The 22,810-nt window shown below is 48.8% G+C and overlaps 3 protein-coding genes across 3 annotated transcripts in view; 1 reads left to right on the top strand and 2 right to left on the bottom strand.

The window, feature by feature from the left end:
- The window catches only part of HAS3 (hyaluronan synthase 3), a 9,320-nt gene extending 748 nt beyond the window's left edge, over positions 1-8,572 (top strand). Inside the window, exons 2-4 of the mRNA XM_029924457.1 lie at positions 3,051-3,686; positions 6,692-6,793; positions 7,593-8,572. Of these exons, the coding sequence (XP_029780317.1) occupies positions 3,051-3,686; positions 6,692-6,793; positions 7,593-8,516 (1,662 nt within the window). The 3' untranslated portion in view covers positions 8,517-8,572. The remainder of the gene's footprint in view (positions 1-3,050; positions 3,687-6,691; positions 6,794-7,592) is intronic.
- Positions 8,573-11,446: 2,874 nt separating this feature from the next.
- Positions 11,447-13,947, bottom strand: DERPC (DERPC proline and glycine rich nuclear protein). The gene has a single exon (XM_029924459.1). The coding sequence runs from the start codon at positions 13,928-13,930 to the stop codon at positions 12,284-12,286; it is 1,647 nt and encodes a 548-aa protein (XP_029780319.1). The 5' UTR covers positions 13,931-13,947; the 3' UTR covers positions 11,447-12,283.
- On the bottom strand, positions 13,913-22,804 carry CHTF8 (chromosome transmission fidelity factor 8). Its single transcript, XM_029924460.1, has 4 exons — positions 22,792-22,804; positions 14,934-14,991; positions 14,550-14,667; positions 13,913-14,151 (listed from the first exon to the last, which is right to left on the bottom strand). Exons 2-4 carry the CDS (start codon positions 14,954-14,956, stop codon positions 13,927-13,929), a joined length of 366 nt encoding a protein of 121 aa, XP_029780320.1. The 5' UTR covers positions 14,957-14,991; positions 22,792-22,804; the 3' UTR covers positions 13,913-13,926.
- Between the last annotated feature and the right edge of the window lie 6 nt (positions 22,805-22,810).

Here is a 22,810-nt window from a genome sequence, read left to right as displayed (position 1 = left end):
GGCTTCCCCGGCCGTGCGGGCGCCGCGTCCGGCGCCGGCAGGCCGGCCGAGGGCTGCAGTATCTCCAGGCTCCGCGGCGGTGGTTCCTGCAGCCCCCTCCCCACTGACCCCTCCTCCCTTTCTTCCTCCATCCTCTCTTCCTCCAGCCTCTCCTCCCTTCCTCCCTTGCGGCTCCTGTTTTGTGAATGGATTAGAGGGCGGACGCCGGTGCGGGGCACGAGGCTGGTTGGAGTCTCTCCCTCCCCCACTCCCGCCTGGGGGTTCGCACCTGTCCCGCATCAAAATGCCCCGTGCTTGGGTCCTTGCGGGTCAGCCGGGCCACGGCCGCGTGTATCCTGGGGCCCGGCCTCCCCTTTCCTAGTCAGCTCGGAGGGGCCGGGAGGGTGGGCGGCCGGCCGGCCGCCACAAGGGAAAGAGCCCCAGCCCCGCGCACAAGTTTCCATCCCGCCGAGTGTGGGCCTCCTAGCAGGGCACACCTGTCAGCTGGAGAGGCTGCACACTGGCAGCCCCGCAAAGTTTCGGCTGTAGATTGGCTGCGTGCGTCCTTAGCTAAGGATTTTCTCCTCCCGTCATCTGGGTATGCGGGGGAAGTGTCTTAGGGAGCTCCCCCAACCTCGTGCCCTTGAAGCCGGGTGCGCATTATACTACGCGGACCGAGCTCTAGCGGATCCCTTCTGAGCGAAATGAGGATGAGAGGCGGTCTAAGCTACCCTTCGCTCGTTTGGGTTGGCACGGCCCCCTATCTGGGCAGGGGCGCCCCTTCCAGAGCCTGCACCAGCACCTGATTGCTCGTGGGGTCTTTGGCTGTGGGACCTTATTGGTCCTCGGTGGGATAGGGGGTGCCAGGGTAGTGCCTCCAATTCGTGTGCGGGATTGGGGGTCCTGCCTGGGAAAGGAAGGGGCCGGCGACATCGGAGATGCTGCCTTTGTCTGCAGGCACACTTTGCCAAGGTAACTGGGGCCCAGAGGAGATGAGCGGGGCCTGGTCCGACTGATTTCTTAGGGTTTCCGTTCCTTCCCCGCTGAGTCGTGGGAAACCGGCACGTGGGTGTGGCCGGCGCCGCCTGTGCCAGAAGGCGAGGCTCTGGCGGGGGTGAGAAGCCTGGCTGGCGAGTGCTTCCCGGCTGCATTAACCTGGTGGGCACCGCCTCCGGCATTGCACCGAGGCGGGGCGCCAGCACCCGGCAGGTTGCTGGGCTGGTCTCGGCGCCCCCTCCCCTTTCCTGCAGCGCAGGTGGGCAGCGGTGCCCAGGGGTGCCCCTTTAGCCTGTTAGGTCTAGAGGGCGACGGGAACGCTTCTGGAGTAGATGCAACCCCTGGGGTCCCCTGGGCCCAGGCGCATGGCGGCGGGTGGGGCAGGGGTGGGGGGCAGGGAAGGCTGAGAGTCCTGCAGAGGAAGCAGGCTCCCAGGGATGGCGGGGCAGAGCGCCTGGAGCCCGTGCTTCCCGAAGGGGCCAGGCTGCCAACAGCGCTTTCCGGACCGCAGCTGCTAAAATGCTGCTGTGCCTGAATCCCGGACAGATTTAGGCAGTGGCTGCGTGCTCCTTACCCATCCTGTGTGGCAGGTGGTATGGGAACAGACACTGTTCTCCTGGCCAGAAGGTACGTTTGTGTTAGGAGTGGAGCTCAGGGGTTGGTCCCTGTGAGACGAGTTGGAGACGGTTGGACCCCCTTGTCTGAGGTGGGTGGGTGGTGTTGGAAATGCGATTGTCCAGATTCGGTAGGTGGCAAAGAGTAGATGGGGGAAAGGCCTGGGTTTGAAGGGAGAGTGGGGAGCTGTCCTCATTAGACCTTCCCCACTTCCAATCAGCCTCCCCACTCGGGTAGGCCTTCAGGGCTCCAGGTGCTTCTAATTCCAGGGAAGTTGTTTACCTGAGACCTATGGAGCAAGAAACCATTAGAATGCCCTCTGAGGGGGACACCAAGTCTCAGACAACTTGGGCAAGGTCAGGCGGCCAGGCGCAAGCTGAGTCTCAAGCACAGGTCTTCCGGTGCGGAGTCCTAGGCTCTTCTCATTAAAACACAGCTGTTCCCAGCGGAGCACTGCTGGGAGCCCTGACCTAGTGCAGACCAAACCCAGCAGCATCTTCAGGAGTGGCAGGGCCTGTGGCCGAACACAGAGGTGCCATGCGGGCACTAGGACCGAGTGGATGGGGCTCCCCAGCTCCCCCCCCCCACCCCAGGCTGCTGCAGTGGCGGCTGCAGTTCCCTCTTCCAGGAGAGCTGTCCACACCCCCAGCTCTCATTTCCTTTTTGTCCTTGTCTGCTTTCTTCTGGTTGCTTTGCCTTTCTTTCCTGCCTCTCAAGTAAATGAGAAAAAGGTGAGAAAGCAGAGAACACAGGGAAACTTTCTCTGTGCTGTTTCAAGAGGGAAGCTGCCTTCCAACCTCTTTGTTTCCTGCTCTTTCTCCTCTTTGCCTCTCCTACTTTTTCAAGGGCCTCATTGGTGGTTGTGCCTCTCTTCCCCTCCCACCGTGCCATTCCCTGGTGGGTACCGGGCAGGTAGAAGCTCTTGGCCACTGGCCACCTCCCTAGCTGCCATCCTCTTTGCTCTCCCTCGGCCCCTTGTGCTCAGAGCTGCCTCTGGCCTCAGGCTTTCCCCCCACTGCCCAACTTAACCTTGCCTAGAAGAGCTTTGGGTCATGCACACCCCAGGACCACCATCCACCAGGTGGGGATCATCTAGCTCTTTCTGGCTTTGGTTTGTCTAACAATAATAAATGCTACTCTGAATACTTTACATACGTGATCCATTTAACCCTTAAAGACGCTACAAGGTTAGAGCTGCAGTCCACATTTTACAGATGAATTAAAACTAAGGGGAAGAACAGAGTCACACAGACAATAAGTGACAGAGCTGGGATTTGAACCCCAGTAGTCTGGCTTCTGAGTTGTACAAACAGTCTTAGTCATGAGCAGGCAGTGGCAGTGGTTTTTATTAGTGGATTATTTGCCCTGTTCTGGGCCAGGCCCAGAGAAAACCGCCCCCACTCCCATGGACTAGAAAGGCTGCCTTCTGTCTGACTCCCCACCTTCCCTCCGCCCACCAGATGCCGGTGCAGCTGACGACAGCCCTGCGTGTGGTGGGCACCAGCCTGTTTGCCCTGGCAGTGCTAGGTGGCATCCTGGCAGCTTATGTGACAGGCTACCAGTTCATTCACACGGAAAAGCACTACCTGTCCTTCGGCCTGTACGGAGCCATCCTGGGCCTGCACCTGCTCATCCAGAGCCTGTTTGCCTTCCTGGAGCACCGGCGCATGCGGCGGGCAGGCCGGCCGCTGAAACTTGCCTCCCCGTCAAGGCGCTCGGTGGCACTGTGCATCGCCGCCTACCAGGAGGACCCTGACTACTTGCGCAAGTGCCTGCGCTCCGCCCAGCGCATCGCCTTTCCTGACCTCAAGGTGGTCATGGTCGTGGATGGCAATCGCCAGGAGGACACCTACATGCTGGACATCTTCCATGAGGTGCTCGGCGGCACCGAGCAAGCTGGCTTCTTCGTGTGGCGCAGCAACTTCCACGAGGCGGGCGAAGGGGAGACAGAGGCCAGCCTGCAGGAGGGTATGGACCGTGTGCGAGACGTGGTGAGAACCAGCACCTTCTCCTGCATCATGCAGAAGTGGGGAGGCAAGCGAGAGGTCATGTACACGGCTTTCAAGGCTCTTGGCGATTCAGTGGACTACATCCAGGTAAGGGTGCCTTCCCTGGAGCATGCAGACGTGTGGGCGTGTCCGGGCAGCTGGGCCTCCTGTCCAGGGATGTTAGGTCCAGTTTAGGTCTCTTGTGCTGTGCACACGCCTCCTCTGCACTTCAGAAGGGCAACAAGACAGATGCTGCTAGGATCAGCAGTCCTGGGCTCAAAAAGACCTGGGATGGAATCCTGGTTGTTCTATTACTTAGCTCTGTGACCCTGGGCGGATCTCTGGGCTCGTATCCCACTACTAATCAGAGCAAATCAGCGTACACCATTTACTTCATACCACACTCCATTTTAGGAGCTTCATACACAGTTCTTTTAATCCTCCTAGTATTCCTAGTGAATAAGTACTATTGTCATTTCCACCCATAGACGGTGAACTTGAAGCACAGAGAGATTAAGTAACTTGCCTAATCTCACACAGCACTAAGGTACAGATAGGATTTGAACCTAGGCAGTCTGTCTCATGTCTGCCCTTATCTGTTGGGCTATACTGCCTCATCATTGGTAACATGGGGATGAGTCTCTCCATAAGAAGGTGTGGTGAAGAGGACACTCAAGTATTGTTTTAGTTACAGGCCAAAGAGTCCTCCTCTACCCAGTGTCAATTTTGCGTTTGTGAGGTGGAGGGACACAGCAGTGAGTCACCCCCCAGCTCAATCCTTTAGCAGTCTCGGCAGGCAGGGAACCTGAACAGATTGAGCCTAGCTTCCTGTCAAAACTGTCATTGACATTAGCCTGAAAATTTTACTAGGTGGACACGGTTAACATAGCTCCACTTTTCAAATAACAAAACCTAGAAAGAACTGATTAAAAGCTCACACATTTTAGTACCAAGTAGAAACTGCACCTAGAACTCCAGATTTTTGTTCCAGCATCTACACAGTCTTTCTCTGTTGGGATCCCTTTTCTGCACATGCCACAGGGTGTCGCCCCTCACTTGAATAAATAGCGACCGTCATGGTAGCCCACCTATGCACCAACACAGTCTTGGTGGGAGCATGTTGAGGACCCTAATACTGAAACACTTCTGTGTTGTACCCACCTCATATGAATTGGTACATTGACCTTTTTCTGACCTCCTTGGCCTTTTAGGGAAGGATGTTGAGGCATTTGATTCTGAAGTTCATCTAGTGTCAAGGGGCCTCTGAAGCTTTCCTGGAGACTCCGGGAGCACAGGAAAAGCCCCTGAGCCCCTGGCACATGCTCAAACCACAGGGACACTGTCATATGCTCCATGAAGCACAGAATGCCCCAAAACCTGCCACACATCTTCCCTGACTGACCATTACTTGTGTGTTCTGGTGGATCAGCAAATAGCCTCACACATCTGAGCCAGCCTTTCCCTTTATGGCTGCAGGCTCACTGCCTGGGGCACCCTGGGTTTCAGTCACCTCTGGTGGACTCCAGACTGGCTTCCAACAGCCCTGCTACAGGTGGGTCTTTCCGAGGGAGACAGCCCTGCTTCAGCCAGTGGGGAGACCCAGGCCACCAGGAGCTCTAACTACCCTAACCCAGCTCTGCTAGAAAGACCTTCCTGGCGGGAAGGAAGCTGAGCGGCATGAAGAATGGGTTAGGCTCAGGGAAGGAAGCAATCTTGCCTGGAAGCCCTGGAAAGCTTGGCCTGTAGGCTGAGGAAGCGCGGGAGTCCGTCAAGAGGTTGGTGGGTAGGCAGGAGGGAGCAGGTGTGATGGCTTTGTCTGCGTCCCCCTCCACCTTTAGCTGCTTGTCTGTAGCCACCATGTCTTCCAGCAGGCCTGGGGTGCGGGGGCAGCCCCCTTCCTGCAGCGTTAGCAACTTTAATAAAAGGATTTTAGGCTTTTGCAAAGCAGAGTATAGGCTCATCTATGGGTATTGATTGTTCTTTGCTCTGTTCTGCCAGTGGTTATCTGGGCTCTGTGTAATTTTCTAGAAAATATACAAGGAGTCAGCCACCCAGGTCAGAGTTCCAAATCAAGTTCAACTAATGGAGCCCCCCCTAGCGAAGGTGGACAGGTGGGCAGGATTTGATCTGAGCTCTGGTTGGAAGCAGCAGCTGCCAGCCTCCATGCTTCCCCAGAGTAAAATCAAGCTGCTGTGTCAGGATGGCCAAGTGGTGTAAGGTGCCAGACTCTAGCTCCTGCCTCCCAGAGAACAGCCCTTGGACATACTGTGCCCTGATTTCTGAGACTTGACCGAAGGAGAACAGAAGGCCTCACAGCCATGAATGGGAGGGGACCTATGAGTGGGTAGATGCATCCTGCACTTGCGCTGCAGGTTGTCCAAAACACCGGAGGCTGAAACTGGTAAGACCTCGTTAAGAATCCTAGGAGAGGGGTGCCTGGGTGGCTCAGTCGGTTAAGCGTCTGGCTTTGGCTCAGGTCTTAATCTCACAGTTTGTGGGTTCGAGCCCCGCGTCAGGCTCTGTGCTGACAGCTAGCTCAGAGCCTGGAGCCTGCTTCGGATTCTGTATCTCCCTCTCTCTCTGAACCTGATTATGCTGTCTCTGTCTCTCAAAAATAAATAAAAAACATTAAAAAAAAAAAAAAAGAATCCTACGAAAGCACTATGGGCAGGAGCCTCTGGCAAGAGCCATTTCTTGGCCTTATGTGGAGTGTCTGCCTGCCCTGGGCTAGCTACTGTACTGTCATCTGATTTCAAAATGTGTTCCCCCTTTTTTTCCCCAGGGACTCCAGGGAAATGTTTTGTATCATTTTTGTGGAGCCTGACTCTGTAGAAGCTAGAAACTTGCCCAGTGCTAAGCCTTTCTCCTTTTCCAGGCCTGGCACTGAGTCTTCTGGGTTTGTCTCTTAGCCCAGTGGCTGTCAAACCTGGTATCTAAACTCTCCTTCTCTTTTTTGTTATTCACTGCACCTCTTGGATTTAACACAGATCTCTTTGCTAGTGGCTGGAAGTGAATCCTAGGAGAGGTGGTTATTTCCCTGCAGCAGTGAGCAGCATGTGGTGGACAGAGGCCTGAGGTCAGAATGGGCTGCTAATGCACTTCCCCTTCTACAGGTGTGTGATTCGGACACTGTGCTGGATCCAGCCTGCACCATCGAGATGCTTCGAGTCCTGGAGGAGGACCCCCAAGTAGGGGGAGTTGGAGGAGATGTACAAGTAAGAAGTAATCAGGGATTCCTGGGGGGTGGGGCCTAGACTCTCTGATTCCTAATTCAACGAATATGCCTGGAAAATGAGCATCTTGACTGTCTAGTATTTTGGAAGGGGTGGGGGGGTTCTTCTCTGACAGTTTTCACATGTACCAAAGGGCTCAGGGCTCACTTGCTACCCAATCCCTATCCTGTTCTTTTTCAACCTGAGGAAAAAGAAAATCACTAAAGGTATGTAGAGAGCCTCTGCTGTTGGGAAGGGCTCAGTATCCCAAGGCTATTGATCCCGGAGGGTGCTGCTTTTTTGGGCACTGGTGCAGCAAGCACCTCCAAAGTTGGACCTTTGAGAAAACCCTTGTTCTTAAGGAAGTTGCCCTGAATGGTTAAGAACAGGCTAGTACAGTTAAGAATAGGGGGCCAGATCTTCCACAGGGTACTGCTGGTAACATACCAAGTCTTCCTGAGAAGCTTTCCAAGTACGGAAGGGTCAGGAGAAGTGGCTGGGGTGATGCGCTGCATCTTTCTCAAGCCCTTTTCTCTGCTACTGTCCAGGTTGTTTCCTGAGATTGAAGGTGGCTTTAACTGCTAGAGCAACTTCACTGGGCCAGTCAGTGTACATGGCAGTGAGAGTGACAGTGTGGCTGGCTCCTCAGGTTTCTAGTTCTGGCTGGGTTAGGACTGACATCCAGGAATTTGAGCAATGGGAATCAGAACTCAGGGTAAGGAGTCTTCATGGTCTCCGGTGTCTGTCTCCTGGGGCCCAAGTCCTCAGGTGAGGAGGCCCAGCATGTCTGGTTCCCTTGCAGATCCTCAACAAGTATGACTCGTGGATCTCCTTCCTGAGCAGTGTGCGGTACTGGATGGCCTTCAACGTGGAGCGGGCCTGCCAGTCCTACTTCGGCTGTGTGCAGTGTATTAGTGGGCCTTTGGGCATGTACCGCAACAGCCTCCTCCAGCAATTCCTGGAGGACTGGTACCATCAGAAGTTCCTAGGCAGCAAGTGCAGCTTTGGAGATGATCGCCACCTCACCAACCGAGTCCTGAGCCTTGGCTACCGGACTAAATATACAGCACGCTCCAAGTGCCTCACAGAGACTCCCACCAAGTACCTTCGGTGGCTCAACCAGCAGACCCGTTGGAGCAAGTCTTACTTCCGAGAGTGGCTCTACAACTCTCTGTGGTTCCATAAGCACCACCTCTGGATGACCTACGAATCAGTGGTCACAGGTTTCTTCCCCTTCTTTCTCATTGCCACAGTCATACAGCTTTTCTACCGAGGCCGCATCTGGAATATTCTCCTCTTCCTGCTGACGGTGCAGCTGGTGGGCATTATCAAGGCTACCTATGCCTGTTTCCTTCGGGGCAATGCAGAAATGATCTTCATGTCCCTCTATTCCCTTCTGTATATGTCCAGCCTCCTACCAGCCAAGATATTTGCCATTGCTACCATCAATAAGTCTGGCTGGGGCACCTCTGGCCGAAAAACCATTGTGGTGAACTTCATTGGCCTCATCCCTGTATCCATCTGGGTGGCAGTCCTTCTAGGGGGACTGGCCTACACAGCATATTGCCAGGATCTGTTCAGTGAGACAGAGCTGGCCTTCCTGGTCTCTGGGGCCATCCTGTATGGCTGCTACTGGGTAGCCCTCCTCATGTTGTATCTGGCCATCATTGCCCGGCGATGTGGGAAGAAGCCAGAGCAGTATAGCTTAGCTTATGCTGAGGTGTGACACAGTCCCCAAGCAGAGTGGGAAAAGTGCAATGGGTAAGGGCGGGAAGGGGAATAGAAGAGAAAAGATGGGGTGGGAGGGAAGTGGGAGTGCTGTTTTACTTTGTTAATGGTCCAAAGGACAAATCTGAAGCGCAAAGAATGGTGACTGTACTATGGTCTGGGACAGTTCTGCTTAGAGGCAACACCTTTCCAGCTCAGGGGGTGACTTGTTTTCATGCTGCCTGTCTAGTGGCCTGTGTGTGTGTGTGTGATGGCCTCTGGGAAAGATTCCACTTCCTCCCCTGGGGATCCAAAGGCAACCCGCAAGTGTGCTAAACCATTTTGTTCCAATCAGCGGCAACTTCTGATAGGTAAGTGGGCAATGACAGCCTGCGGGAGGGGGGTTCTCTTAGCCCACCTGAACACAACCAGAGGTGGTGGGAGAATCTGAGAGATCTGGGCTGGCTAGTAATGTGTCCTCCACCCTCACCCCCAAATCTAGCTATCAATGCAATAAGATTGTGCCTGATACAAGGCCCAGAAGCCTGATCTTTGGGCATCAGAAAACAGGGTCCAGGAATGGTGCTTTATTATGTGACATACTCCATTCCACATCTCAACATCCCAAGGATGAGCCAAAACTAGCAGGGAGTTAGCACTGAACTGCTTTTAAGTGTGTGTGTGTGTGTGTGTGTGTGTATACATACACATATATATATATATATATATATATATATACACATAGGTTAAAAATGAAAGTTTACCAGGAGGAACAAAGATTGGTGGCGGTGCTAAAGGCCATGGGCTATACGGGAGCCTTAGGCTGAATGTGTCTCACCTGAAAGCTGCCCGACATTTAGATAAGCTTGTCTGTGATCTCTGCTGGGGAGAAGAAAGGTCTCGGACATCCACCAGGAAGATTAAACCCCCAACATGCTCAGAGAAGTGAGGGCTTGGGTACTTGACCGTGTATACTCCTGAATTCTTCTCTCAAACTCGGCTCTGAGTCTAAGAAGGCCTCCTCACTTGGCTTTCTTCAAGGTGATGCAGCAAGTCCCCTCTTCCACCTTCCTTCTCATTGGGTTAAGTTTTTCAAGGTAGCAACTGAGACAGAGTCTGAACTCTCATAGGCCCCTCTGCAATAACAACACTGTCCTCAGCAAGTAGGGGAAAAATAATTAGGAGCCTCTGCGCAAATTAGCTACGATCTTGGAACTACTTGTACGGATTCCTTAGCTGCTGGCTAAGCGTGCATGACTTTCAGGCTACAGTTCTTGACAATCATGTCCAGTGAAAACCTTTTCAGTGTTCCCTAAGTGAAACCTCGAATCCAAGCTGGTCATCTTTGAAACTATTCTCTTCAGTGGCTTCTCCAGGGAATTCTTACAGCCAAGTTTTGGATAGTCGTTATTGCATTTGTTTCTTTCCAGAAATCAAACTCAGAGATGGAATTGGTTCCTAAAGCCTAAGGTTCTTGCTTTCTCTCTCATGCCCCTTCAAGCTTTGATTTCTCTCTGCCTTTGGTGGGGTGGGGAGGAGGGAAAGCATTTTCTAGAAATTTGTAATCCACAGACTATTCTCAGCTCTTGAGTTTGAAACTGGGAATCTTGACTAATCCTTTGACTTAGGGGTTGCTTGCTTGCACATGTACTTGCTCTCTCCAAATGTCCATTCTTAGAAGGGCCTGCTAGCCAGCACTAAGGTTGACAGGACTTGAGGGGGCAAGCCTCTAGTGTGCCCAGGTGCTTCCTACACAGGAACAAAGTGTGCTCTGAGCCACAGATTGGCAAACCCTGGTGCTTTTCTTCATCTCCCATGAATGCAAGGGTTTTCCAGGTGCAACCAACATCACTACATCACACAGACCTCGAGCTTCTGAAAAGACTGCTGGCTGGTGTTGGGCCCAACCCACGAAGGCTGGGAAGAGGCAGCAGACATTTGCTAAAGGCAGTTCCAGGCTCTTCTGTGTTTTTGCTGGCCAAGTAAACTATTTTGAGCACTACAATGGAGGAAATCCCGTCAGCCAACTGCCGAGCTCACACTTCACTAAGGGCTTGTTTTTCTTCAGCTTTTACATGAAGATTAATGTGGGATGGATTCCTGGATGGAAAACTGGCTGTCCTACTGTCAGCTCTGCCATGCACTGTGGTTATCAACTTTGCTCAGATCAAGGATAGGCAGGTACAAGTAGTGGGCTCACAACATTTGACCTCGACTGGTTTTTCTAAGTTATTTTGTACATTTTTCAGCAGCGAAACCAAACTGGGTCTTCAGCTTTACCCCCGTTTCTTGCAAGGGAAGAGCCTTTATATACAACTGGACACATTTTCATTTTTCCTCATTGAGAATTTTAAGCCTTTTGTATTCTTTCTACAATAATTTGTAAACATATTTATTTTTGGCTTTTTTTTTTTTTTTTTTTTTTTTTTTTTTTTTTTTTTTTTTTTTTTTTTTTTTTTTTTTTTTTTTTTTTTTTTTTTTTTTTTTTTTTTTTTTTTACTTTTCAGGTCAAGTATTTTATACTGCACTTGTCACAATAAAGATTCTCACATAATGCTGGCTATCTCTGGGGTACTTCCTCCTGAAACTGGTTTATTCCATTTCAAAAGAGGCACTTGAGCTAGAAACGGTTTTGTCAAGGTAGTTGCAGTGGAACTCAAACAGGGTAAGTGTTGACAGCTGCCTCTGGACCTGGGGAATACAGCAGGCCTGCCTTGCTGATAACTGCACACCTACGATGGCATAACTTTTGTTGAAGGTGTGCAAGGTCTCTGGGAAAATCACTGGCAGTCAAGTGACTCCTAGCTAAGGTAAAGGTCAAAACGCCTCCTCGAGTGACAGCAGTTTATCTGGAAGATAACAACAGAACTGACCAAGCTAAAACAATGAAGAGCAGGGGGTAAAACACTTTTCCTCTGGGAACAGGTAACTCAACTGAGTGACATCGGCAGCCCTCTCATCCCATTTATTAAAGAAACAGTAAGAAAAGATACAATGCAGGAAAAACAACCATCCTTTCACCTCAGGCTGAACGAAGCACAGTGATTTTTCCCCTTCATCCCCCCACCCCCTATCCCAGTTCCCATATTCCCATTGACGTCAGTTTAAATTTTGAGGTTCTTGGATCAGGAGTACTAGTGGAGAGGGAATTAGGTGAGCGGTCGAGCCTTGATTCTGGCCTCCTCTGAGTCCCAGGAGAAGGAAGCTGCAGGCCCAGTTAATCAAGCAGAAATTGTATTTGGTGGGTCTTTGAAGTGGTTGTCCACCTCCCTGTTCTGTGTTCAAGCCCTCAGGGAAAGGTATGGCAGTAAAGGATGACCAGGTCCAAGCTGCCCAGGGCAGAGCTGCTGAAGCATGGTCCGTTCACCAATGCAACAGTCCTAGAGAGCAGTGAGCTGATTCTCCAGTGGTGAGCAGAGGACTACACATGAATTGGGACCTACAGGCCAATGTATCCCTGAGGAAAAGTCCACAAGAACAATTCAAGAAACTAGTAAGAAACAAGGGGCAAAAAGCTGTGGGACAAAAGCACAGCAGGCTTTTGGAGGGCTGGCGATCCTTTCTCTCAAGGTCAGGATCATTCTCCCCTGCCGTAGTCCATCTCTCACAAGTAACATTTCACCTTCAGTCAAGAAAGAAGCAGGAAAAAAAAAAAAGGCTCATTTGAACTTGAGCCCCAGCTATGTACTTCAGACTGTAGCTCCATATCTACCCTTTTACCTAAACACAGCCCCTGCCCAGAACCACGGTGCTTAGAAACCAGAGTGGTCCTGGAGAGAAAAGTGTTTAAGGGGGTAACATTCCATTTGGGTACATTGCAGCCATAGGACCCCCTGGTCTGGGAAAAGCAGCTGGGTTTGTGCCAGGGAGGTTCCCCACTCTAGGAAATGGGACCAAAGTCTTGCTTACAGGGCCATTCATCCTTGGAAAGGAAGCTGGGTTTAGACCCAGGGTCCCAGTTGGCCTTGCAAAAGGAGCTGGGTTGATACCGACAGGCCCTGCTGGAGAAGAGCCCAGGGGCCCAGGAGCTGACCTGGGGAAAGTAACCTGACCAGGGCCTAATGGGCCAGTAGACCTTGGGAAGGCAGCAGGACTTGGACCCTGCAAGCCACTGGCTCTGGGGAAGTTAGCTGGGTTGGGGCCAAGTGGTCCAGAGGTTCTTGGGAAAATTGCTGGACTTGAGCCCTGGAGGCCAGCAGACCTCTGGAAGGCACCTGGATTTGAGGCCAATGTGCCAGAAGTCTGAGAAAAGGCAGCTGGATTCAGCCCCCCTGAACTGTTCCCCCTTGGAAAGGGATTGGCATTTACCCCCATTGGCCCAGCTGGCCTTGAAAAATGAGCTGAATTAGGGCCTATGGGGCCTGGAGCTCTGGATATGGGAGATGGATTTGGCCCTGGAAGGCCAATTCCTCGAGAGCCAGGACCCGAGTTTGGGCCTATGGGGCCAGGTACTCGTGCCATAGAGGATGGGCTTGTGCCCATGTTTCCAGAAGCCTGTGAGAAAGCAGCTGAATTTGCCCCTAATAGACCTGCTGCTCTTAGAATGGGGGCAAGATCTAGGCCTTGAGGTCCAGCCATCCTTAAGTTAAGACCAGATCCTGTGCCCAGGAGTCCACCTGCTCTGGTGTCCAGATTTGGGCCTGGCCCCAGGCCACCTGCCCTTGGGTTGGGCCCAAGGCCTGGGCCCAGGCTATTTGCCCTTGGGTTGGGTCCAAGGCCAGGACCTGGAAACATACCTGATCTTGGGGCAGGGTTTGTACCACCAAAGCCTGATCTCAGACTGGGACTTGGTCCTGGTCCTAGGCCAACGGGCCTAGGATTAGGAGGACCATTCCCAGAAGGCAACAGGACCCCTGATCTCAAGTTGGGCCCAGATACAGGGCCCATTGGGCCGCCACTTCTGGGGTCAGGACCTGTTCCCAGGAGACCACCTGCCCTTGGGTTGGGCATAGGACCTGGCCCTGGGAGACCCCCTAACCTTGGATTAGACAGAGGTCCTGGGCCTGGAAGAGCCCCTGTCCTCGGGTTTAGAGATGGGCCTGGGCCAGGGCCCGGGCCCGGGCCCGGGCCTGGGCCCAAGAGGCCACCAGGCCTTGGGAAAGAAACTGCACCTGTACCAGTGGGATTCATCCCTCTTGGAAAAGAAGCTATGCCTGGGTCACGAGCACCAGCAGGGAAAGGTGCTGGATTTGAAGCCAATGAGCCTGATGAAGTTGGAAAAGGCGATGGGTTCCTTGGGAATGGGGCCATATTTCCACCAAGAGAACCAGTTGCCATAAGGAAGGGATCAGAGTTCATGCCCAGCGGGTGGCCTGTGTTTAGAACAGGACCCCCCTGTGGTCCCAAGGAACCGTCAAGCCGTCCTCGAGGTGGCAACTGAGCACGAGTCCAAGGAGTTGGCCGCTCTCTAGGGAAAATCCGGGGTTCTTTCATACTTTCTTGGGGACGTTGGTGATAATAGGCTTGGGGCGAGTTTTGAAAAGGATCTTGTTTTTGATGAGTGCTGTCACCAGGTACTGGGTGCCAGTCTTGCAGCCAAGTTCATCACAGTCCTGCTCCCCAGAAGTGTGTTTGACAAGGACGGCAAAAGGTTTCTCCAGATGGATGATTTTTCCATACAGGATATGATGCCCCACGATCAGCACAGGAATTCCCTTTAGCAGAACAAGAATGAAATGCCTAAGGTTCAGGGCAAGGTCATAATACTCAGGTGCCTTCTAGAGATGCTCTTGGCAGGCAATGCTGGCACCTCCACTCCCTGGTTTGGCTCTAACAATGCTGAAGAGCCACATCAAGCAACCACCCGCAGGTCCTTTTTACTCTAACCCCAGGTAAGAGAATTTCCGCTTTTTAGAACTGTGACTTTTCCAGATTGCCCAAAGCTAAATTTCCCTGCTACTGCAGGGGTTGGGGGAGAACAAGCAGACAGATTAGATTAGCTAGACCTCGAATAACAAACCTGAGGGTAGTCCTCACGCTGGGTCCTGGGAGCACCACCTTGGTGTAGATTGCTTTCCTGAAGCATTAGGCAGGGAAAGAAAAGTCCCCTCACCTCAGTGGTGTAATGTAGGTCTCCCAGGAGGTTTCCAGCTAATCCAGTGCTGTAGCGAGCCTCGATCTCCCCCTGTAGCTCCATCAGCACCCATTCTGCCAGGCCTCCAGCCCCAGCACTGCAAGCAAAGGGCTGGCGGTTACAATATTTTTGAGGGGTGAAGGATGAATAGTGTCCTACACCACCATTCAAAGCCCAAAGGAACTCTCTGTTGAGCATACGTTCTTGGGGGAAATTAGGCAGTGCCGGGCACTGAACTAGAGATTGAAATGCAAAAACGTGTGCAAGACGCACCTGAGGACCCCGATTCTTTCAGGAAAATGTCAAACCTACAGAACCCTAGTCATTCAAGCTAAACAAAATAAGTCTCAAAAATGTACTCACCTGGAAATAATAATTTGCACCATGAGCTTTCCGTCTTTAAAAAGCAACTGAAAAAAAGCTGTAGAGGAAAAAAAAATTTAGGACAATAATAATGATAGCTATTTATCACGTACTGTGTGAGAGGCATTTTTCTAAGTGCTCTACACAAATTTTATTTCATTCCCCTAACAACTCTTTTAAGTTGTAAATATCTTTGGCATTGTACAGTAACATAGCTTATGATCACTATCCCCAAGGGTCAACAATAACATGTATTACAATTGTGTTCAAGGTCACGTATTTACTAGTCAAAGAGCCAGAATTTGAACCCAAACATACACTAGAGCCCATACCGCTGACCACTATACTAACTTGCCTTTCTCAAGGTTGTTCTATCTTGTTTCGTTTTTCTAATTTTTATTTTTGAAAGACAGAGTGCGAATGGAGGAGGGGCAGAGAGAGGGAGACAGGTTCAAAAGTGGGCCTTGTGCTGACAGCAGAGCCTGCCCAATGCAGGGCTCGAACTCATGAACACATGAGCATGACCTGAGCTAAAGTCAGACAATCGACTGAGGAGCCTCTATTCTGCCTATTACTTAAGAAACTAAAAAATTCATTTAGATTTTATGTTTTCCTTAAAAAAAACATTTCTTTAATGTTTATTTTTGAGACAGAGAGAGACAGAGAGCAAAGAGAGGGGGAGACACAGAATCTGAAACAGGCTCCAGGCTCTGAGCTGTCAGCACATAGCCTAACATGGGGCTCGAACCCACAAACCGTGAGATCATGACCTGAGCTGAAGCCGGATGCTTAACTGACTGAGCCACCCAGGCACCCCTTTATGCTTTCCTTTGGTGATGATATAAACTTTATGTCTAACACTTTCATTATATTTCAAGGTTAAAAGGACCTCCTTTAACAAAAGCCAAGAAACAAAAAAGTGCTTCAGACTGTAGTGAGTGGTAAGCTAATTTCTAAAATGACTCTCATCATATGCTTTGACCATCTTTCACTTAGGTACTAAAACACCCTGACACTCCCATCAACTTTCCTTTTATACAACAGTGCCACCAGGTGGCAAGTTTGTGGTACTCTAAAAAAGAATGGATTAAAAAAATAAACATTTTTGCCTGAAACAACAGTCTTCACTGGTCTTTCTGGGAAGGATAAATCCTTGGGGGAGGGGTGAGGAAATGGGGGATCTAAACTACAGCTTCTGTATAAGTCTTTTTAAAAATTGCTAGAACTTAGTAGAAAGTTTTTAGTCTAGTGTTTACCAACTGGAGTACTGCAGGTTGACAGGTAATTGTGCTTGAGGTTAGCAAACACCAGATTAATACATATGCTGCTGAAGTGAGCACGTGTAAACACCAGATTAAAAAGTTAAAGAGGTTTCTTCACTGATAATGTTAACCATCATTTTGGATCTTCAGGGAAAAGTATGTTGCCAAAAGCCTTCCAAGGCAGTAGAACCTCTCTACTTCTGAGCACAAACACTTTGGAAACATAAGGTCAGTCAATTTGCTGGTCTTAAATTCAAATATAAACAGTAGCTAATATTTACTGAATTTCTATTATGAATCAGATGCTGTCCACACAGAAGAACCTAGGCCTCCTGACTTTATCTAAACTACACTCATCATAATCAATATGCTCCCGAAGGAGAAATCCAAGTACCAGTGAGAATGAAAAGGCACCAAAGAATCAGGCAGGCACTGCATACATGGACGAGCTGGTCAGAAGGGCAATGGGGAATCAAGAAGCAATCTCGGAATAAGACAGACCTTCTGCAGTAGCACTGGTTGAGACCCTGCTGGAGAACAAATACACTAGGCCCAAGGGCAAACGTCTTGTGACAAGGAGGCCCTACCACTACCACCAACAGAACAACCAAAAGAACTTTTAAAAATTTTTTTAAGGTTTCTTAGGGAGAAAAGATCACAGTTTAAAATCAGAAACCCGAAAGACACGTTTCAGCCTTTAAGTGTAGAAACTCTGCAGTATGTCATCATACACAAGTCACTTAATGACTATGGGGCTAGCATCTAGATTATCTGACTCATTAAACTACTGTGAAGATCACATATATGCAAAAATGCCTTAAAGACAAATAGCTATTTTTCTTAGAGAATGGAAAAAAATATATCAGTATGTCCACACTATCATTTTGACTGTAATTTAAAGAATGGTAGGTATACTTTAGCCATGAATCAAAAAAGACTTAACTAGAAATTGAAGTTGGAAAGTTTCTAAAAGTTAATAAAGGAATACAGATTAAAGGCTTCTTATAACTAAGCTTTTGATGACTGATAATGCACTACATGTTACATGATGAGTATAGTTATAATAAAATATAGGTCATTTCAGAGAAGCAATTACATGTTCACACAGATACAGAGGTTCTAGGAAGACCACGCCAAGGAAGAAATCAATCTTTAAGGCCTCTGGAAGCATGTTTGAGATAAGTAACATATGGGTTGTTTAAGGGCGCTGCAGAAATATTTTCAGTGTATTCCACATTTGCTGAGCAGTTTCCTGTTAGAACAGGAATTCACAACAGTGGCCTAAGTAGGCAAAGGAAAATAGATGCCCAATAGCTGGGCTGGCCTAGCTGTACCTGCATACTAATCCCTGGTACTTGTGAGCACATGCCGCTTCACCCACTTACGTAGGAAGCCCTGCCTACAAATGTAGATTTCCTGACACTGGCCGACATTTAGCAATGCTCCTGAAAAGAAAAATTCCATGGCCTACAACGTCACCATCTTCACCATCCTGCTTCTGTACCTAGTCAGGCTGGTAAAAACTTGTGCTAGTCCTACTGGAATGCTGCAGATGTGAACAGGAATGAAGCTCATAGGAACCTGTGGACTGGCCTGGCTACATTTATGTACATAGAGTGTATTTATCAAGTTAGTAGGAAATAAAGGAGAGAGCATTCCTTTATCAAATTTTAAAACTCTAGTTTTTAAAAGAGAGAGACAGAGACAGTATGAGCAGGGAAGGGACAGAGAGGGGGAGAAAAAAATCCCAAGCAAGCCTATGTTGCCAGCACAGAGCCTGATGCGGGGCTCAAACCCACATAACCATGAGATCATGACCTGAGTCAACAAGAGTTGTACACTTAACTCACTAAGCCACCTAAGTGCCCCTTAAAATTCTACTTTAAAATAACCTGTCAAGGATGCCAGGATGGCTCAGTTGGACTCTTGATTTTGGCTCAGGTCATAATCCCAGGGTTGTGGGATTAAGCCCCGTGTCAGGCTCTGTGCTGAGCTTGGAGCCTGCTTAAGATTCTTTCTCTCCCTCTCTCCCCCACCACTTGAGCTCTCTCAAAACAAAACAGAACAAAACAAACTGAGGGCCTCTGGGTAGCTCAGTCAGTTGAGCATCAGACTCTTGATTTTGGCTCAGGTCATGATCTGGAGGTTCGTGGGATCAAGTCCCAAGTCAGGCTCTGAGCTGATAGGGTTTCTCTCTCCCCTCCCCTGCACTCTCTCTCTCAAAATAGATAAACATACATTAAAAAAAAGTTTAAAACTGCCTATCGCCTGGATTTTATTATTCCTTTTCTTGCTCTTTGAGATTACGCCGCTCTGCACCTGTTCTCAGTGTCAGAGTAGGTAGATATACTTGGAACTTCACTGAAGACACGCCTGATGGAGGGAACAGGGAATGTGCATTTCACTTAATGTGGAGTTGTCGAGAAAGGATCTGAGAACATGCAACCCAATCTGTCCCTATACCCTTGACAGTAGGCAGGTAGTAGGAGAATTAAGAGGTGAAGAAATATAATGCAAATCAAATCCTTTTAGTAATTACAGATGTAACATTACAATATGTATTCTCTGTATAATAAAAAAAATTTCTAAGTCTTCAGTTTCAACTAATTCCAGCAATAAAGACAACCAGAACAATTTCTACACATTTGTTTTAAAACACTGTTTATGTAGAAACTGCAGATTTATCAAAAACAACATTTGAAGACACTGCTTAAAGAATGTACTTCAGCAAATCATGAAACTAAAAGGAGTCAATGGAAGAAACTGCTTGGCACCTCTCTCAAGAGTTGTGCATTTAATCTCTGATCTGGCTAAGACCAACTAACTTACTTTGGTTTAATAAGAATAATAATTCTAAGTTGACAATATATGTAACTGTAGAGCCAAGGAGAAATTTGTGTTGTCACTTTTTAAGAGAGTTTAAATCACTGTACTTCAGAGTAGAGTCTCATAGGCTACAACTAGAGTGTGGACCTGGAGAGATGGCAGTGAGGAGAAAACTTAACCTCTTCCCCTGAAATGAATTGACTTCCCCACTCCTCTAACTCAAAAAAGGGGATAATTTTTCCTGTTTAATTTTTCTGGGCTTTCATATAGCTAAATAAATACACAATTCTATATTCCTAACTTGTCAAGTGACTTTAGCTCCATAAAAGAAACTTTTTAAAAGCACTTTATATATTCTAATTAACTCAATTTTTTCCCTTGGAGGGGAGAAAAAAACGCCCTTTGTGGGGCTTAAAAATTTCTAGAAATGGCCTGTCCCAGATCATCCCTTAAGACATGGAGCTAGTCTGGAGGTCCTGGGTAAACTCAATACACTATTGCTCCTCAGCACAGTGGCCCAGATACCTCTGAGACCCCTGCACGACGACAGCACAGCAAAGGAACCGGCATTCTCAAAACCAATCCAGAGCTAACATGGAACCCTACCCAAAATTCAAATGATTTAGCTGGAACCAAACCAATTTTGGGATTTACCTTACTTAAATGTTATTTGACTTCTACCTCTATCTGAACTTAATCACTGTCAAAGTTACTATTAAAAACCTGAAAATTAAGAGTGCAAACACAGTTTAAAAAGGAAAAAAAATCCAGGCATTATGATACAAAAAGCTTCATTTCTCCCACAGCTAAACTCTTGTGGACACTTATCTGATTTTCTCATTTCATTGTGAAAGCAACCCTAATGATGTGAGCACTTATTCCCATTTTATAGATGAAGAAACATGCTCAGAGAAACGAAAGGTTAAGTAACTGGTCATGCAGCTAGTTGAGTGGTAGAGCTGGGATGTGAGCCTTACCCCTCCACAATACGGCCTCTCCAGCAGGCCTCTCCCACAGCCCCTAGAATACAGTGCTTCTGCATCACTTCTGATTGTTCACAAATATTAGCCTCTCTCATGTGTGCAACATGCCAAGTAAGTAACCTACACAACTTGCAGCCAGAGTAGCCACTACATCTGTGGGGTAGGTAGTTATAAACAAGCCTTTTTAACATATTCAATTGCTGAAATTTAGATTTTTGAAATCTCTAGAGATCTACTCAATGTCACTTCCAGGATTCAAAATTTAGAGCCAAGAGAAGAGAGGGAATTCTTTGTCACTGATTCATTTTAATCTTCAACAAAATTGAAGTTTCTTATACTTTGCTTTCTGAATTGTTAAATTGTTTTAAAATATTACTGGTGTCTTACAGAGAACTGAATGAATGAGCAATGAGCCTCATAATGGTAACTGACCCCAAAATAAAATGTGGTAGAACAAAGTGTGACATGGATTCAACTAAACAGAATATATATGGCTTTTACCCAAATAAGGGGACTCAATGGTAATTACAAATTATTAAATTCTACTAGAGCTAAGTAGTATTTTACAAATTCTCATTACAACCTTTCAATGTATCTTGTATTTTAAGTTTCCTTAAGATAAGGAATAAAAGCTTTAACTTTATAATTCTCAATATAAAAAAGTTTGGTTTTTATTTAAAAAAAATTAAATACATGACACAAAATGTTTTCAAATTGCTAGGCCAACATTTAGCATTTACTGAGCTTTTTATTTAGCCCCAGGACTGTTGTTTAGGAATGCTGTGAGAACTCAAGTTGTCCAACCTGGATTCTGTCACTTATCCTATGTATGACATTGGAGTAATCTAACCTTTTCAGTTTCCCTAAGTAAGAACCCATCTCAAAGGATTGTTGTGAAAATTTAATGAGGTTATGATTAGAAAATCCTCAGAACAGTGACTAAGACGTGGTAAGCCTTTAGGGTCAAACTACTTATTACATGGGGGGCATTGTGGCATTTTCTTTGTTTATGTCGGAAGTAATGTCTTAACGCTACACTAGTTATTAATGTTTTTAGTGGACTAAAACATCCTACAAAAGCAGCAGGTGATCAGAGTAAAACCAAGTTTACATAATGTGAGAACAATTCAAACAGGACAGTCAAGGTTCACCCAACTGCTTCAAGGATTAAGTTCTAAAAGGTTTTTCTTTTTTCTCTAAAGATGACTATTTCTCTATGTGCCTTCCCATCAAATGAACAATTCACTAAGTTTTCATATACAAATGAATACAGATTATGTTTTATTAACAGTGTCATTGTGGTTTGTGACTGAAGGGGATGGTCTAAGTTTCAGAGGGAAAATCTTGTCTCTTGACAAGGTTATGTCATTAAGCGCTAAAATTCGGTTTCTAAATGAGAAGCTTGCTCCTCTCCAAAGAAGGGCTATGGAGGGTGGGTGGAAATGAATGCTTCCAAACTTTTCATTAGTGAAGAGTGTGTTCAAAAACATGTGGATACTATGCATACACGTGGTACTTTCCCATCACATTTTAGGATTCCCACGATGGAGGGAATCAATTACTGGTATTTGCAGACAATGGGTGGAAAAGATGGCTTCAGTCGATCTGAGTTACTCCAGTTTTCTCCATCTTCTGCTACTCTGCAGCCCCATCTGAACCCTTCCTCCTCTTACTATAACCCCCTATCTACCCCAAAGGCCCCTCCTTTCTAGTCCTGCTAGTAGTCTTACGCTATCCTGGATTCTCCCCCAACCGGCTCCCACTTTCTCCACCCACACCCCTGACCCCCTCCCATCCCTTCAGTTACAAACACTTCCTAGGTCTAGTCCCGCCCACTTTCTGGGACTTCTCGATCCGCTTCCCCTCTCTTCCCCAACCCCCTCCCGTTCACCCCCAGACTTTCGCTGGGACCTCCTAGCAACCAATTTAACCCTTTCTCTTACTTCCCAAGGAGACTATTCTTTAAACTACATTCCTCCACAACCCTCACTGAAGTGATCTTCCAAACCGTCCACCCCTCCTCCCAAAGATTACTATTTACACGTCCTTCTACCACCCTCATTCTCCAGATCTTGCCCTGTTCCTTTTTCAATCTGAAGTACTTAGCTACTCCAGGACCCCACCCCACTCTTCCTCAGTCTCATTCCGCCTACAAAAAACCTGTATCACTCTTCTTCCAACCACCCTCCCAATTACCTCTACCAGCAGCTTCCCTCCCACCACGACTTAAAAATGTCCCCTCGAACAAATCTCGTAGTCCTACCCCCCAATACCAAGTCCGCTTTCTGATATTCCCGCTACTTCCTGGGTTCCAGTTCTACCCCGCTCCCGCCAAGCCTCGCGTGCTGGACTCCCAACCCACCCGGGAAAGAACCCCTTCCCGCACGTACCTCGAGGTTCCGGCCCGCGCCGCCCCCTTCTCCGTCCTCCGCCCGCGCTCGGCCACCCTTTCCGCCCTTCTCTCGCTCCGCCCCGCTCGCTCCCTTCCTTCCCTCCGCCTTCCGTCTCTACACCGCTCCCTTCCCCCACAATTCCCGGTCCTCCCACCCCGGGAGCCCCTCTGGGTTCGCCCCCACCTCTCCGCGCTCTCCTCACTCCCCTCCCCCTTCCCGGCCGCCCCTCCCCCGCCCGCCGCTCCCCGCCCCTCGGCTCGCCATTCTTCTCCTCGAGCCGCGCGCCCCACCCGGCCCCAGCTCCCTAGCTTCCCGCTCCCTCGCACCCTCGCCCCCAACCCCGGCTCAGCCCTCACTCCCCGCGGCCTCCCGCGTCCCCCGCCCGCGGCCTGACCTGCAATGGCGGCCGCCGA

Source organism: Suricata suricatta, chromosome 16, assembly GCF_006229205.1.
Source record: "Suricata suricatta isolate VVHF042 chromosome 16, meerkat_22Aug2017_6uvM2_HiC, whole genome shotgun sequence".
Classification (NCBI taxonomy): Eukaryota; Metazoa; Chordata; class Mammalia; order Carnivora; family Herpestidae; genus Suricata; species Suricata suricatta.
The sequence above is the reverse complement of the archived record's forward strand: the minus strand, read 5'-3'. Positions and strand labels throughout refer to the sequence as shown.